We start from the raw sequence: 17,248 nt of genomic DNA, 5'->3' as shown, positions 1-17,248 counted from the left end.
ATGTGGAGATCTATGACCAGAGACGTGCGAGCAGAACCCACAGTGAGTAGGTAGATCAGGTCCATGTTGGGCTCAACCTGAGCCACAGCGCTCTGCAGGGACACCAGCTCATTAAAGGTGAGATACAGCTGCTGCATCTTCACGATGTTCACTTTCCCATCCTCCACCCAGTCCGGGAAGACCACGTGCACGGCGATCAGGTCCTTCAGGTGAACACCTAGGATTGGGATCTTAAACCCTTCGCTTTCACTGAAGGCTTTGCGGTAAGCACAGTAATTGCCTTTTGACGAAACCAGCTCTGTCATTTCACTCCAGATCTGTCAGTAGCATAGAAAATGACAGTTACTGAAATTAATCACCACTTTCTGTTATATGTTCTAGATATCACACGTCCGACCACTCGCTTTTTTTCTTTTTAGTGCATTTCTCATATACAGGGGCCTGAAATTACACTTAAATTAAACCTAAAATGTATTCATTTGCATTATATGACAAAATATCAAACCAAGTAACATCTGCAATGAGCAAAACCTTTTTGTACAACAAACTATAGGGACCACTGTAAGAGACCACTGTAAGATTATGTCTTATAAAATGTTTCCAACATCACATGAACTCCTTCGGCACTGGGAGCTGGCCTCCAATGACAGTTTGACTTTACGGACAAGGGAGTGAGTAGTTTCTTAACAATTCTTAGAGAAAACTAAACAGCTGTTTTTGGAATGACTTTTGCACCTTGGTGACCTCTGGGCTGAGGTAAGAATGAGTTTCCTTCAAGCGGGAAATAGAGCTGTGACTCAGACCCCCGACCACAGCCATCAGCGTGTTAAAGTTCTGCAGGTGGAGCAGTTTCTGAAAGAGACAGAAGAGATATATAGACTGTCAGACAGATATACATAGACAGATAGATAGACAGATAGATAGATAGATAGATAGATAGATAGATAGATTTGATCCATTAGTTCACATATAATCTAGGGCTTTTCATTTGCAGCATAATTGCACAAGTGCTGGCTGATCTCATAAAAGCACAGCTCTCCTTTATTACTTGAGCTCCAATAGATAGACAGATAGATAGATAGATAGATAGATAGATAGATAGATTTGATCCATTAGTTCACATATAATCTAGGGCTTTTCATTTGCAGCATAATTGCACAAGTGCTGGCTGATCTCATAAAAGCACAGCTCTCCTTTATTACTTGAGCTCCAGCAACTCGACAGCTCGACACTTAACATCTATTAGCTGACATGGATCATGCCCAGCAGGCCTTAAAACAGATACTAAAAGCACCAGCTTTGTACTGAAGGGATGCCTGGGTGCTCTTCACAATAGAGGTGTTTCATACACCCCTGGCGGCAGGAGAGCAGGCAGGAGGCTCCCTCGCACTCTTTCGCTGGCAGACATTTACATATCAAAGGGGCTGGAAATGTCATCTAGCTGTTTTCAGAATGCACTGACAGAAACTGGTTTGCTGGGTAAAGGGTCACGCATTAGCGTAATCAACAGTACAGTCAGACAGCGTGTCACTTTAGTGTGTTACCCAGAATGCATGTTTATTTTCAAGATTACTGGCCTTTTACCATACTTAGTCCTTCGTAATGAGTAATTCAATCATTTTATGGGTTTCATCACCTTGAAGTTGCATTTCCTGTAATTTGATTTTCTTTCACATGTTTTATTATTACCCCTGTTTTATTATATATTATATTAATTCTTTAGGAATATTCTTAGGAATATTCCTATTTCTATAGGCAAGCTGAAGATACATGTACAGTATGTTCTTACCTGTGCAACATGGATGTATTTGTTGATGACCTCTGCTCTGTGCTGAGGGGTGAGTTTACTGAGAACCATCAGTTGAACCCACTGGGAGATCCCGTTGAACAGAGCGATAGAGCGCTCTAATGTGGGGTTATCCACTAGACAGCCATGAATTACGTAACTCTGGTAATCTGTGAACTGAGAACATAAACATAAAGACACATTCATACCAGTCTTAGAGAGAAACAAATTAAAAGCAGCACTGCTACCAACTACAAAGTCATGTGACAGTAGTTCAGCTGTTTTCAAAGTAACACAACTTTTCCAGTAACAAGCCTCTTTTTGCAACCAGTGAATAAACGTGCTAAATTAAATAGTCAGTCTGATGTATTGTTGGAAGTGAATCGGTTTCATTCTAGTGAATCGGCTCATCTTAAACAGTCTTGGGTTGGAAAGTTGGATTTTAGTGAATCGATTCGTCCTGAATAATCCCCTTTGTCTCTTATGCATTTAGCATTACATCACTTGCTAACCATAGATCCTTTAGAATGAGAGTCCAAACTACTACTACTGAGGGTGAGTACATTTTCATGAAATTTTAATTTTTGGCTGAACCATTCGTTTAAATGTCATGGTTTTCCAGAGCTTCTATCACATTATTTTCCCAAAGTTTAGTACTGATTTAGAAGGGAGGAATGGATAAAGGAAGGATGATTGCTAACTAAAAAATACTTGAGTGTTAGCTGCTAAGAATAACAATGCAGGACGATGGAAAATATCAGCAGAGCTGATAAGTGAACCAAAGTGTGTTCTCATATGCATACAGCTGCCAGCCTTCCCAGGTGAAGGAAACACTATTTTTCCATTTCTGCTGTGCACACTAACCGATATCCTTCTGATGGACTTGTACTCTAAGAAGGTGAGGTGTTCGGCCAACTCAATGGGTTCCAGATGATCAAACAGCAGTGACGCTTTACCCTTCTTCACCTGCTTCTTTCGCTGAGTCAGTTTACGCATCCAGTCATATGAGGGGCTGAAGAGATAAACATGTTTTCACTGTTTTATGTTCATTCATAGTCTATTACTACACAATACATTAAAAATGGTTCATTTTTTCCCCCAAACTTTCAGTATTATTATATTCTCCAACAATATAACAATATTAATTCAACATAATATTTAGAAAATGGATCTTCCTTTAAATAATGTCACACTGTTGTCTCAGCACAAACAATAATTTAGTTTAGGCTCATTAACCAAATATGACAAGACATCTGCCATAATCTCATAATATAATCATGAAATGATCTCCTGAATTCTAATGTGTGAAATTTAAGATGCCATTCAGTGTTAATTAGTGACAAAGTCTAAGCGACAGGTGGATAATGCTCTATGCAATAATTTCCACATAATCTGAACCAGTGATTAAAACACATGCTCATTAGTGTCAAGTTATGCCATAAAAGGGCAACATTTGAATTTATAACAAAGTATCTTCATCTCGATCAAACCGGTGCTCATGATTAAAGCCAAATAGGTCAATAGTACTGACGCAGTCAATGATCGGCACACTGTGAGCAGATAAACAACCATCAGAACCTGTGTGAGTGTTTGTGTGTTGTAACAACACTCACATTGTAGAAATGTCAAGTAGTTTAATGTGCTCGTCACCACCCAGCTGAGCGGCTGCATCTCGAAATTCTTCTGTAACACGGATCAAACCTAGATCCAGATCAAACTCTGCAGGGAATTCAGCTATCCAGTACCTACACACACACACACACAAAACACAGGTTTGAAAGTTGTAAATTACATTGCACTTTCATTGCTGTGGCTAAACACAAAGTGTTTACCAAAGTGTACAAATGGCTCTCTGTATTTCAGAGAAAGTTTTTTTTTTCTGCCCCAGCTCATTTACATTTCAACGAAATGATAGAAACCTAATTGTTGTAACTGCAGGCTGATGAATTGCTTGTCCAATCACATTGTATATATCAGTTTCCTCTCAGTACTGCTCCAGCTGCCATACTTAATGCTGTTTGTTGTCAGGTAACAGCCATGAGAAAATCTTCAAACCCATCATCACCGTACTTACTTGTGGGGAACTGTAACCTTGAAGCAGAGTCTGTTTAGACCACAAACGCAAAAGATAGAAACAGTTCACAACTCTGCAAACATTTGTTTTGTTGGTTTGCTGTTTGTGGTAATTAAACTCATCTTACACTTACAAAAAAGTATTGTGGCGGCACCATGGTACAGTGATGGTACGAGATAATACTTTGAAGCAAGAATGACCATATTTATATGCAGCAACATAGTGTTTAGATGGAATATCATGGTATTTTAAAGCTGTGGTTCTTAACTGGTATGTTGTAACCTAAAAATGGTTTGCAGGTCTATTTTGGGTAACACACAACAAGGAAAAAAACAATTAAAAAAAATGCAAATATAAAATAATAATAAAAATACCCAACTGTGTAATCCTGCAAATTTAGGATTTATTTTAAATAACTACCAATTAAAAGGGAAGAGAAAACTCTTCCTGCTGTTTATGTTAAAGGCTGTGCATCTAATGGACTACAATATTTTGGCAAAATAGGCCAATATCGTCAAATTGTGCAACATTCTCAAAACAAAATATGAATGTTTCTTGAGCACTAAATCAGCATATTAGAAAAATTTCTGCAGGATCATGTGACAAAGAAGACTGGAGTAATGGCTGCTGAAAATTCACATCACAGAAATATATTACATTATAATATATATTCAAATATAAAACATTTTAAATGGTAATAATATTTCAAAATATTACAGTATTTATACTGTACATATCAAATAAATACAGCCCTGGTAAGCATAACAAACTTCTTCTGAAAACATTTAAAAAAAAAACAATGGTATTACAATAATACTTTGTACGTAGTTCTAGCAGACGTGCAGAGTTGATTTCCTGCGGACCCCCTGAAAAACAGCAACAAATCTAGCCTGACTGGATATATCCAGTAAATATCAAGGCTACATTTTAAATCAAGCAAGTTTACTTTTCCCCCAACAGGATGCAGTTCTGCAAAATACTGACCTCCTTCATTTTGTGATGTTTTTGTTTTGGTGACTCTCACCAAGTCCCTGGAGAAAGGAACGGATGAAGCGTATTTATGTCAGATGCATGCCCTTTATCATTAATTATGTAGATGTTTTTGACTGCCGGACTCACTAAGGGCACTGAGACACAAAAACACATTCTTTTCTGGCTTTTCTGTTTTTTTGAGACGTAAACATCAGAGTGACATCATGCAGTTAGGAGGCAACAACCCAAGGGTGTTTGTATTGTGTAATTGTGCATATTAGTGAGACCAATGAGAGCAGGGGTCAAAAGGTCATCAGACAACTTTTACACAACACCTCAATTTACACTGATTACTGATAAGTTACACTAACCACAGGTGTGGGTGTCTTTGTGTGTGTGAAAGTGTGTGTGTGTCTCTTTTTTATATGAAATCGGATAAAACTATTTCACATTTTTTAAACTTAATATAATGATTTAAATAGCTAATTACATTGCATATTAAATTTATTATATACTAACATAACATTTGATAGTCAAAACTAAACTAAAACTGATAAATTAACATGCATTTCAAAATGTCTTAGTATTTGTTTTTCCCCTTTTGCTTAAATGACAAGCTGCATGAACGCCATAAGTTTGTGTGAAACCCAATGATCATGTTCTCTAGCATGATCCAGAGAGAATTTTGTGCTTTGATGAAAGGAAGGAAATCTAAACGTCTCTACAAGACTTTGCATGGTCATGGTCAAATTTACTAGACTAGTCATCTAGAAATAGGGCATTTTTTAATTTTTAAAAAAATTATTATTCTAAAATGCTGTTTATTTCCAGTTTTAACCCTTTACCTTATTAATCACTTGTGGTGTTCCCAGTCAAAAATGACCAACCTACGATAAAATCACATATGAATTTCTTGTTATGCTACATTATTACCAAATCTTAAAATCAATCTTTTTATCAGTTTGTTTTCTTTTTATTAGCACAGGTTTTGTATTTCTGTTTGGAACTGACTGATCGTAGGCCTCACTGATCTGAGCTTATTCACCTTGTAAATTGGTCATTTTTGCCCGGGATCTTTGATGAGCAAAGTCAGTAAGTTTAGTCCAATGTGATAACAATAACAAGCATTTTTGGGAAAAAGAAAATCCTCTCAAATTCAAAATGACTGGAACACAAAATAAGTGTTCAATTAGATTTTGATTCCCAGATTAGTATATAGTCTTGTATTTATTCTCAAAACAAATCCTGAACTCCTGAAGAAAAGCCTGTGGTTTTGGTGGAGTGATAGATCTGGAACTGGCAGGTAGATGTGAATAGAGAAGAAAGCAAAGGTTGCCTGAGGAGATATGCTTTGTGAATTATAGATGGATGAATCGCTGAATCATTCTTTGCTGTGCACTAAAACACTAAATGTCCACTGTGGACAAACGTCGATCTGAAGGAGCGATGCCTGTCCTTGTGACATCATCACTTCTCATTCTGAGCGCAGGCAACAGACACACAGCCCCCAGAGAAAAAGAGGAAGAACAGAAGGGGAATAAAATAAAATGATAACACTATATAATAGCCCCCTCACGACATGCAATGCAAATAAACACCTTAAATCCTTCAGAAGAGGAAACTCATGTGGAATAAATGGGTTGTTTATCTTGTTAAATGGAAGCTGTTTTTATTTACCTCATTAAATAGCAGATCTTCAGTCGTGTCCGCTGGCAGTCATCTCCCTGACAGTCACGATACGTGATAGAGAGTCAAGGAGCATTAAACATATGCACATACTGTACAATATGCAATGAATGAATGGCATTGCATTACACAACATATTAATTCAAGTGCCATTTATTTAGAAGAAAGATAGCAGAAACACACTTTCAAGAAAAACATTTCACAAAACGAAGTTTGTTAGGGTTAAAGTAATTGCATTAATTCTGAGAAAAGCTCGGACTAACATCATTTTCTTGGAGATGCCACTTGGTATCCACTGAGATCTAACATCAAACATTTTTAAAAACAGATATCTACTGAAACATCAAACACAAACCACACATGCTCATACTAGACTGGCACAGGATATATAATCAGAAGTTTCCCAGCGAGCTCGGTGGAGGACACATACCAGCGATGCATCAGCAGAAGGGTTCGGGGAAGCTGATTTTCATGCAGCTCTCCTTCATCATCTATAACAGAAGAGAGACGGTCACAGAAAGATGGAGGAATATTTAAAAAAAATAGATATAATATAATATAACCACAATATAATCATAATGAAAAATAATAATATAAGAAAAATGAGTTATGGAGAAAGGGAGGATTATACACTTTTAGTATTTTGCAGATTTATGAATAGCAGCTCAAAAACATAGATATAATATGAGATACAGTATGATACATATACAGTATGAGAAAAATTAGACATAAAGACCTAATGGAGGATATCGGTAAACAATCAATAACATGGATCAATAACATTGATCGGTAATTAATATAAACAATATGACCAGCAATTTTAAGTATGATCATTTATAGTTATTAGCAACTATCATTAAGCATAAAAGAGGTAATTAATCATACACAATCACAGCAATCCATAATGGGATCAACCATGACCAATGACAGTGGTCAGTTACGGTGATTATTATAATCAATTAATGAATTTGTACAAACATAAGATCTAGCAACTGAGCTAGTCTGAGATTGGTGTGTGAATCTGTTAGAAACCTATAAACTATGGATAGCGGACAAAATTATAATTGTCATTTTAGTGTTCACTCACCAAACGCACGAATGCAGGCTTCCAGCAGTAGCTCCAGAGAAGCAGCTTTCCCCAGCATAAATGACCCCATGACCTCCCGTCCGCCCTGACCTCACTGGGACATCCAGCTCTCTGCCATTAGGCAGGTCACCCTCTCTCTCTCTTCTTTTCTCCTCTCTTCCACTTCTCTTCTCCTTTAAATGTGCTCAGTGTGCTCAGCAAAACAATGGTTGACTCTGTGCCTCACTGCAGAAACAAGCAAAACACTGTCAATTATTAAAAAAAAGTTACAGAAATATTTGATGAAGCCTTTCACATGCTTGCACCAAGGGACTTTATAGTGAATGAACTGATGAGGCTTTATAGTGAATGAACTGATGCTGTTCATTGTATAGTTCTTGCTATACAGTTTGTCAGCCGATTCGTCTTCGTCTTTTTCACACTTTCGATGAATGCAGCACAAAATAGGCCCTGAAACTTTTTAAAAGTCTTTTTCAACAAATGGCCAGTGAACGGAAGTGCTTAACCTTCAAAAAATGTTCATCATCAACCTCAGGTGGTCAAACTAAATTAGCTATTTCATTTTCCATTCATTTTATTAGAGGCTAGTCATTTTTGCTGAATGTTCAAAACCATGGTTTAAAAAAAAAAGACTATGCAATAACTTTGTATAAATTAAGCTATCACTAAGTAAGCTCTGGCTAGTTTGAGTTTGTTGTTATTGATAAACTTTCCATAAATTAAATATTTAATAAATAATAATGTCTTACCATAACTTGGGTAAAAGGGCTGAATACTCAAGCTTGATGAATGCAGTCAAATTAAGTAAATAAAAAAATGCAGTCATTAAAAATGATCAAAATGAATTGTGATGACTTTAAAATATGAAAATGGATAGATTATTGTCTTCCCATTGTTCCCAAAATTTTTTTATTTAATGCTTTTTGCATAAAAATTGCTGAATATAATGGCATTTAGTAATAAAAATTAGTTACATTTTTGGGAAAAGATGAAATACTTTTAACAAAGATCATTTGCATATCAATTAAACAAATTATGCCTAAATTGGCTTTAAAACTAGCTATTATTTATGCTAGGTTAAGTTCATGTTTAAAAAAAGTTGATCTAACATGCTTAATAGATCCCACAAAAAGCAAACAAACAAAAGAACATTGGATTTGTGCTTTAAAAAAATTAATAAATGGTACCCATAAAGTATTTCTGTGGTCTCCAAACCGTATCAGCACAGACCTGCGTTAAGGTAGATTGTTTGACTGCTTTATTCTTCTATGAACTCCCTATGGCAGCTATCAATTTTTCATGTCTCTTGCGGGAGCTCTGTTTGCATGACGCTACATCACACAGCACGATTCCACACAGATGGCATGACATCATTCTGGCTCACTCAGCTGCTGCTGGACGTACACTGCCTGATTAGAGCTTGCATAACATAATAGTGTCTTACCTCATTAACGCTTATGAACGTGCACGTGTCCACACGTAAAGGATAACTAGCCCTTCACACTGCCACTAAATCTTCCTGCTCTTGTGTTGTTTTGTTTTATTTCTGTCTTATGCTGTGATGTGTACATCAGTTTTCCGGATGACGTGTGTTTTTTCCTGAATCCTTTATCTATGTAATCAAAACAGGCAGGGTAAGTGTGTGTTCCTGTGCACAAATAGCTAATAGATTAATTTTAGATTTGGGTTTATTTTTAATGTGGTGAAGATCAGAAAAGGTGCAATCTGAAGGACCAACAACAAATTATCCTTCAAAATACAAACACTGGAAATCAACTCTAGCCATAACAACAACAACAAATGTACAAAGACAATAAGCAGCTGCTTGTGATGGGAGAAGGCTCAGATTAATCTTGTGGGACCTTCAGTCGGCATCCTGATCTTTGAAGTAAAACAGTCCCTGTGTCAAGTCATGTGTGAGATACAAGGGCAAATGAGGTACCTGCATTATTGTCAATAACTGTTCGGAATTCATAAGCGTTGTCTTGGAGACAGACACCCTCCCATGATGTCATAAATGACCCCACTGAATGAGGGGGTGATGGGAAGTGCATATGACTTCAGATGATAGAATCTACACGGGACGTGCAAAATATCTGCAAAACCATCAGACATTTCCATCCTGATCCACATGAAATGCATTTTAAAGTACACCTGCACCCAAAACAGATCCCTGACCACAAAGATGAAGTGACCAGTGCTGTGGTTATAAATATCTTGGTCTAATTTTCACCCCTCTCATCTGTGAGTTTGAGTGTTGACAGCTGGAACCTGTCCTGACTCGCCTCATGCAGACCAGCACAAACAGACACATCAGTTACTCAACCATCACATGAAGACAAATATATTAGATGTTTATGACAAAGCTCTTTAAAATCCTGCACGATCTAAAATGCAATGTGATATTAGTGGTTTAACATTAATCTCTATTAAACAATGTCAGCAAAATTGAGCTCCTACATACTATGCATCAGTTCCTAAATTTCATAAATTAAAAAAATTACACACTCAAATTTCAGACTAGCTGCATCACTGTGTTCCTGTGAGAACATGCATGTCAAATCTTTCTCATACCCTTCTTCAGCTGCCAACCTGACTCAATATTTTAAAAGACTTTTTTCCTGATTAATTATTTTTTATGTTTCTGTGAACTGTTTTTAAAATAGATTTTGACCTCGTTGGAAATGTTGAATGTTTTTTTCTTTCCAACAATGTCAAACAAACCAGTCTCTTTCAGCTCTGACAGCATAGAGAAGGCATATACAAAATTGATGTCTTTTTGTCACTACCATCCAAAAGTTATGAGTTTTTTTTTTTTATTAATTAAAGAAATTAATAAATTTATTCAGCAAGGAGACATTATATTGATCAAAAGGGATATTAAAGATATTTATATTGTTAAAAAAGATAATAATTTCCACAAAAATATTAAACAACACAACTGCTTTTAACAGTAAATAATAAAAATAAGAAGATATTAATAATAAGAATAATAATTGTAAGAAGAATAAATGTTTCTTGAGCACTAAATCAGCATATTAGAATGATTTCGTAAGGACTGGAGTAATAGGTGCTGAAAATTCAGCTTTGCCATCACAGGAATAATTTAAATTTTTAATACATTGAAAAGGAAATAGGAACTTTAAATTCTAATGATATTTCACAATATCACTGTTTTTACTGTATTTTGTTTCTTTGATCAAATGCAGCTTGCAATATTACTGACCCAAAACATTTAGGGGAAGTGCATATGCTAGCACACTTCTAAAAATCACAAATAAATGCTTTAAAATGTACTTGTTCTTTCACTTTCTAGAAAATGGAGCAAAATATTGATGACTCATCCTGCACTACACAGATTGTTATCCAATCAAATATTCTCTAGAATGAGAATGCCCCGCCCCCTAATACCACCTGCTTCTTACTAGCTTGTAACAAATTATGCTCATAACCATGGCTGAACTAAAGCATACTGGCTACATTTTTTTGTTTTTTTAAAAAGGGCACAAAACACCCTATATGCCTCACCCAAACTTCTAATTTCAAAAGGAAACACATCAACGCAGGAAAGAATACTGCACTCATCAAGCTATTTTATACTGTCTTTAAATGTGAGGTTAGAACAGCAGGAGTGCTTTAATAGCGCAAAACTGGAATAAACTGCCTCAGACCATACCATACTCATACGATTTAATATTCTCATAAATGCAAGAGCACTGAAGAAGCTCTCGAAAATCAGAGCAAAACAGAGAGCGAGAGAATTACTCATTGAGAAAACGCAAGGACTCAGAACTTGAATGTGATGAATATGATGATGTCAATAGCATAAAGAGTAAGCACAGATCGAAGATGCTTTTCATAAATCTCACGTAAGAGCCAAAGACTCACGTTTCCCTCATTCGCTTACCCTAAATCTTCACATTAAGGACAGCGGTGTAAATCTGAAGGGTCAAGTGTAACTTCCAAAGCGTCTGTGGTTTGAGGACAGGAGAACTCCTTTCTAGCAGGACAGACTGCGATCAGCTGACTGACACTATCCCACTGTCCTCCACGCCTGTTTGTAAACACCAACGCACATCAGACGGCCATATGACAGATCATCACAGCCAATCAGAGTGACAGAAGGGCTCAGAACACCAACAGGGGACACGATGAATACAAATGGGAGAGAAAGAGTGAGAAAGAGAGAGTGAAGATGACATGTGAGAATTGAGCTAGAAGAGACATAAAATGAATAATAATAAAATGAAAAAGAAAAAACAAAAAAGATAGTGTCGTAGTACTTTCGTATTACAGCACTGGGACAAGTTGTATATTTCTTATTGTATATTCAAGCAAGAAAAATAATAAATATGATGCGAAATAAAGCAGGACAAGAAGGACAGAATGTCTGGGTGAAAGACAGATGCGGCAGATGTCTGTGTCTCTGGCAGCGAGAGAGAAACAGCTGCCCTCTACATCTGTGTGTGTGTAGTGAGATGAAGTCATTGGGTTCTCAGTGAACCGGACTGCAGCTGTTCAAAACCCAGACTCCTCCCGCTGACCCTCAAGAGAGGCCACAGAAGTCAAGCATATCAACATTTCTATATGACTTAAGACTGATGGGGGCCATTTCACCTGCAGTTATTTCGCTGCAGGTTTCTCCTTCACAAACAGCAGTAATTGTATTTTTACTGTTTTTTTTGTCCCTTTTACCATTTATTTTTATAGTACAGGAGAAAAATGACAAGTAATCAAAGGGAGAAAGTGCCAAAAATTCATCGTAAATTTTCAAGTTGGCAACCCTACCATTTTTTTTTTATTAATAAAGCCTAAATAGTATATAAATCACACATTTCACAAAGACACAAAAAGGATCATTAAAAACAGATGCAGCAATAGATCACAACAAAGAGTATCTCATTTGAATATTAACAATCGCTGGGTGAGTTACAGTAAGCAAACTTGGCGATTGGACCAAATTAAATCTTTGAGATGATTTATTGTTTCCTGTGATTGTGACTCCTGTTGAAATACATTTTTGCCTTTGAAATGCACCTTTTAGTGGCATAATGCTGCTTTGTGTTGCAGTTTTGTGTGGAGAAAAATGCAGTCTACAAAATCAGTAAGAATTTTTATGTGTTAAGAGAAGTCTCTTATGCTCACCAAGGCTGCTTTTATTTAATTAATAATACAGAGAAAACAGTAATGTGACATTTTATAAATTAAATGTTATTACAGTGCTACCTATTTTAATAAATGTAATTTCTTTCTGTGACGGCAAAGCTGGATTTACAGAAGCCATTACTCCAGGCTTCAGTGTTACGTGATCCTTCAGAAATTATTCTAATATGCTGATCTGTGGCTTGAGTAACATTTCTTATTTTCTTCACATTTTTGAATGTCAAAGTATATTATGAAAATTAAATAACAATTATTTATCTGGATTGCTGCCTGTTATTTGGTGAGCACTGATTTAAAGAAAAAAAAATGGAGCTGAACTCAAAACCTCAGCCATGTGACCTCAATCTGTATATTTCCTCCTCATTATTGTGGTAATTACATTTTGAACTGCTTTAAAACCTAAAAAGTTTTGAACTACCTTTTTGTGGGCTGATTGTCAAGTACAGAGTGCCCTTACAAAACATTTAGTGACCTGACCAACACAGAACTACGGTAAGAATATGATTTGCCTCACCTCGTAGACAGCAATGTGATGAGGACTGTGTCACAATATTCACACATTTTGGTGCTTTCTCAGAGTTTCCACTGCTAATACAAACAAGAACAAATGAACATGCATTGATGCACACACACAAGAACATTCACACACACAGACAGTAAAGCTCTCATGCACATAAACACAAACACAAAGACGCAAACACATCTTGATCCAATGAACCATTCAAACAACGCCAGAGACCTGCAATCAGTAAATGAGTTACCTCCCCGCAACCTCATCATCAAACAGTCATCTAAAGCTTCAGCCCACAGAGACAACAGACGATTATCTCAGACAGTCGCTCTATAAAGCCTGATTTACTACAGATGAACCTAGCAAACCCAAAACACAACACCACCAGCAGTTCTAAATCAGATCAGGGCCCCAACCTGTGTACTTCTGAGATTGTCATCTTTCAGTCAAATGATGAACCATTAATCATCCTGTCAGTACATCACTTATAGGGTTTTGTCTAGATGAAGGGAAAAGAGCAGCAACGTTTACAAAGCTACTTTGAAACTTACTTCCCAAACTACAAGCTACTCATAATGTAAAGTAGTTAAACGGATAGTTCACCCAAAAATGATAATTTTGTCATCATTTATTCATCTTCATGTCGTTCTAAACCTGTATGACTTTCTTTTTTCTGTGGAACACAAAAGAAGATATCCACTGATGGATAAGATAGATAAGATTCCACTGATGTACAAAAATAACTTTTATTTAGGTTCCACAGAAGAAATTAAGTCATACAGGGTTGGAACAACATGAGGGTAAGTAAATGATGACAGAAAGTGCATTTTTGGGTGAACTATCCCTTTAAACAACAGTCAAAGTAGCGTTTTAGCTACACTCCAAACAAAATGTTTGCTAACTATGCAGAAGCTATTTAAGGATGCAATATGAAGTCATTTATTTTTACAACCACAGCAGTATTTATCTGGCAGAAACTGTGTGGATTTAAAGATATTTATATAACCGTATGTCAAAAACGAAAACCATTTCACAAAACAATTTGCTACACAAAAGACGTGGCATGCTGCACAAGGACTTCCTGTTCAGGGAAATTAATCAGTGAATCATTTGAAGTCGTACATTTACAGCTGTTTGAACAAACTGATTTACCTCAATTAACTGGACTTTTCAGAGTGGTACACAACAAATATAAGATATAGCGTGCTTGATTATTGCCTCAGCTTGTACAATTTTAATTTGACAATAAAACAGTGACACAGTATAACAGTGTGCATGCTCCAATGCCACTTGGAAAAAGTAGATTGTTAGTGAAAAATCTAGACATTTATTGTATTGTAGATTGTATGCATTTGGAAGATGTTTTTATCCAAATTGACATTGCATGGTATAATTCATTTGAAGCCAAACATAACCATGTCCTTGGTGTTGCTAGCGCAGTGCTCTACTGTTTGAGCTACAGGAACGCTACAACTAGAATATTTTCAAACCAGTGTATCCACTTTCATTCTACGGAAAAGGTAGTATCATTGCTGCATTTAGTCAGGTCTCCAACACTGAAGGGTACAGCATCTGTGCAACTGAAAAAGGAACAACACTAACAACCTTTTGACAACTTTGGGTTAAGTTTCTTTGTGAAACAGAGCTGCTAACATCCTGCCACACACTGCAAGGGACCGAGCAGGAACTAGAGTCTGTCTGTAATTGCCATAAAACAAAGTAAATTATCCAGAGGAACAAAAGATGTATATAATTCATAAAGCAGTGGTTGTCGCTTGTTCCTCACACTGAGCTGAAACTTCCCCAACACCATGCATTTTTAAAGAGTGGTGCTAATGCTGCTAACCCACTTAAAAGTTACATTTAATTAGACTGGTCTGTTGTTCATTTTGACATCTAGACCAAGAGTTGAAACTAGGCGATGATCTGACTTGATGTGGAACTCGACGAGCTCAGATATTTCATGACACATTTGAAAAGTGCAAAAATTATAACTCAGTCTAAAGTCTGGGATGCATCTGGCCTGAGAGTAACTGCTTCACCTCACGATTAGAAATCTAGATGAAAGGGAGGAATCTTACAGCACATGACAGATGGGTTATTGAATACAGTTTTATAGTTTCATTTAAAGGAACTGTCCAACCAAAATGAAAAATTGTATCAGCATTTACTCACTGAAATTCTTAGAGATGCATAAATTATGGCAAACACTTTTCTTTTCTTTCTTTTTTTTTTTTTTTGGCCTGATAACCTGGGGTTTAGAAACTGGGGTCTAGGGACCCCATTGAGGGTAGCAATGGATAATTTGAAAGGAAACAAATAAAGGTTTTAAAAATGTATTTTTAGGGTTCTCAAAGTTTACTGTAAAACAGCTTTGGAACAATGGTTATTATTTAAAAACACTACAAAATTGTATTTGAATTGAACTGAAAATGTTTCTCTGTAGTTTGTACACATAACATTATAGTGTGTTGATAAAAGACACACTTAATACAAAAACAATATTTTCCAGCTAATATTTTAATAATTTTTTTGGCTTATTATAATATATAAGTTATAATATCATCTTTTTTTTTTAGAATTAACATTTTTAACATTATATATGCAGAGAGAAAGGGGAAGTGAATGGTTTCTGTAATAATGAGACAGTGAATATCATGAGTTAAATCTCTGGACCCCAACATTGTGAAATTTAGCAAGAAGGCCTGCGAACACCATGTGGCACTAGTGAATGTGAGAAATATTCATTCTCGTTCTCTCTCTCCCACAGTTCACTGATGCAGATGAAGGGATTGTTTGTCTAAAAGGCAAATGAACTTCCTTCTATTCTGGCCTTTTTCCTGTCTGTGTAACAGGCGTCCCTGTGCCAGGCTAAAAATACTCCAAAACACACCGTAAACTGAAGCACGGCACACAGGCAACACGTCACAATACACTCACGGGAGGGGTGGTGGTGACCACCAATCTGTCCTTTTGTGTGTGCAAAAGGGGGTGTGAGGGGAAGAAAAAGATTATGAGAGAAAGACAATAGTCAGGAGTGTTATCATTACTGTCTTTTTCTTTCTCCTCACCACTGCAGGTTAAATAAAGGCAGGTTGTTTTTTTCCAGTCAGTGGCTTTTGAACAGGATGTCATAGATACACAGTGGATCTGCGTCACGTGGTTTCCGCCTCCCCCAAAATAATCAAGCCAGAGTAACTATAGCTTCAATAAACAGCATGACCTTGATCTTATCTCAAATGAGAGCGACAAAACAATTGCAAATATATCAAACTCTCAGCCTGAACAGCGAGGGAGATTAACGGCATGTTCAAACAATGGACAACCTCAATTCTCAACTCTCTCTGTTGTTTCAAAGGCCCTCTATTCAAATGAGTGCCAGATATATTTAATATGACTACGTACAAAAATTCAGAGCCTATTTTTCCAGCTTCCATTCTTTGAGGGGATGAGCCCTCTGGTTACCAAAGTGAGAAGAATTTATTCTGAGACAATAGGACTTCCCACCCAGCAGGGCGTCATTCAATTACCGATATTTACAGGCAAAATTACTCACAGTTAGGATCACGGTGGTGGACAGTAACGGAGTAGTTTTAATCCGTTACTGTACTTCAGTAAATTTTTCAAGTATCTGTACTTTACTGGAGTAGTTTTATTTTGAGTAACTTTTACTTTTACTTCACTACATTCCAAAGCATAAGATCGTACTTTTTACTTCACTACATTTCATAAAACACATCGTTACTCCTTATAATATATCACGTGCTCTGACATGCAGAAGCGGTGTCTGATTCAAGAACGAACTGATTCTTTTCAATGAACCTTTTAAATCGGTTCGCAAATCTCACCAAACGATTCATTCACGAATTAGAATTAACCGATTGCAGCTGTTCTCGAGTCGACAACTCACTGATTCAAATGAACCGTTTAGTGCGAGTCTCCAGTGAACTGAATTCACAAGTAAGAACC

The 17,248-nt window shown here is 36.6% G+C and overlaps 1 protein-coding gene across 1 annotated transcript in view; it reads right to left on the bottom strand.

Moving 5' to 3' along the window:
• LOC107689794 (ras guanyl-releasing protein 3-like) overlaps positions 1-17,248 on the bottom strand; it is a 34,400-nt gene that overhangs the window by 9,113 nt on the left and 8,039 nt on the right. Inside the window, exons 2-9 of the mRNA XM_016487948.1 lie at positions 7,606-7,830; positions 6,902-7,009; positions 6,510-6,567; positions 3,400-3,531; positions 2,651-2,798; positions 1,790-1,963; positions 736-852; positions 42-317 (exon numbers count right to left, since the gene is read on the bottom strand). Of these exons, the coding sequence (XP_016343434.1) occupies positions 42-317; positions 736-852; positions 1,790-1,963; positions 2,651-2,798; positions 3,400-3,531; positions 6,510-6,567; positions 6,902-7,009; positions 7,606-7,675 (1,083 nt within the window). The 5' untranslated portion in view covers positions 7,676-7,830. The remainder of the gene's footprint in view (positions 1-41; positions 318-735; positions 853-1,789; positions 1,964-2,650; positions 2,799-3,399; positions 3,532-6,509; positions 6,568-6,901; positions 7,010-7,605; positions 7,831-17,248) is intronic.

The sequence above is a fragment of the Sinocyclocheilus anshuiensis genome, unplaced genomic scaffold (assembly GCF_001515605.1).
Source record: "Sinocyclocheilus anshuiensis isolate Anshui unplaced genomic scaffold, SAMN03320099.WGS_v1.1 scaffold918, whole genome shotgun sequence".
Taxonomy (NCBI): Eukaryota; Metazoa; Chordata; class Actinopteri; order Cypriniformes; family Cyprinidae; genus Sinocyclocheilus; species Sinocyclocheilus anshuiensis.
Note: the sequence above shows the minus strand (reverse complement) of the source record. Positions and strands in the feature narration are given on the sequence as shown.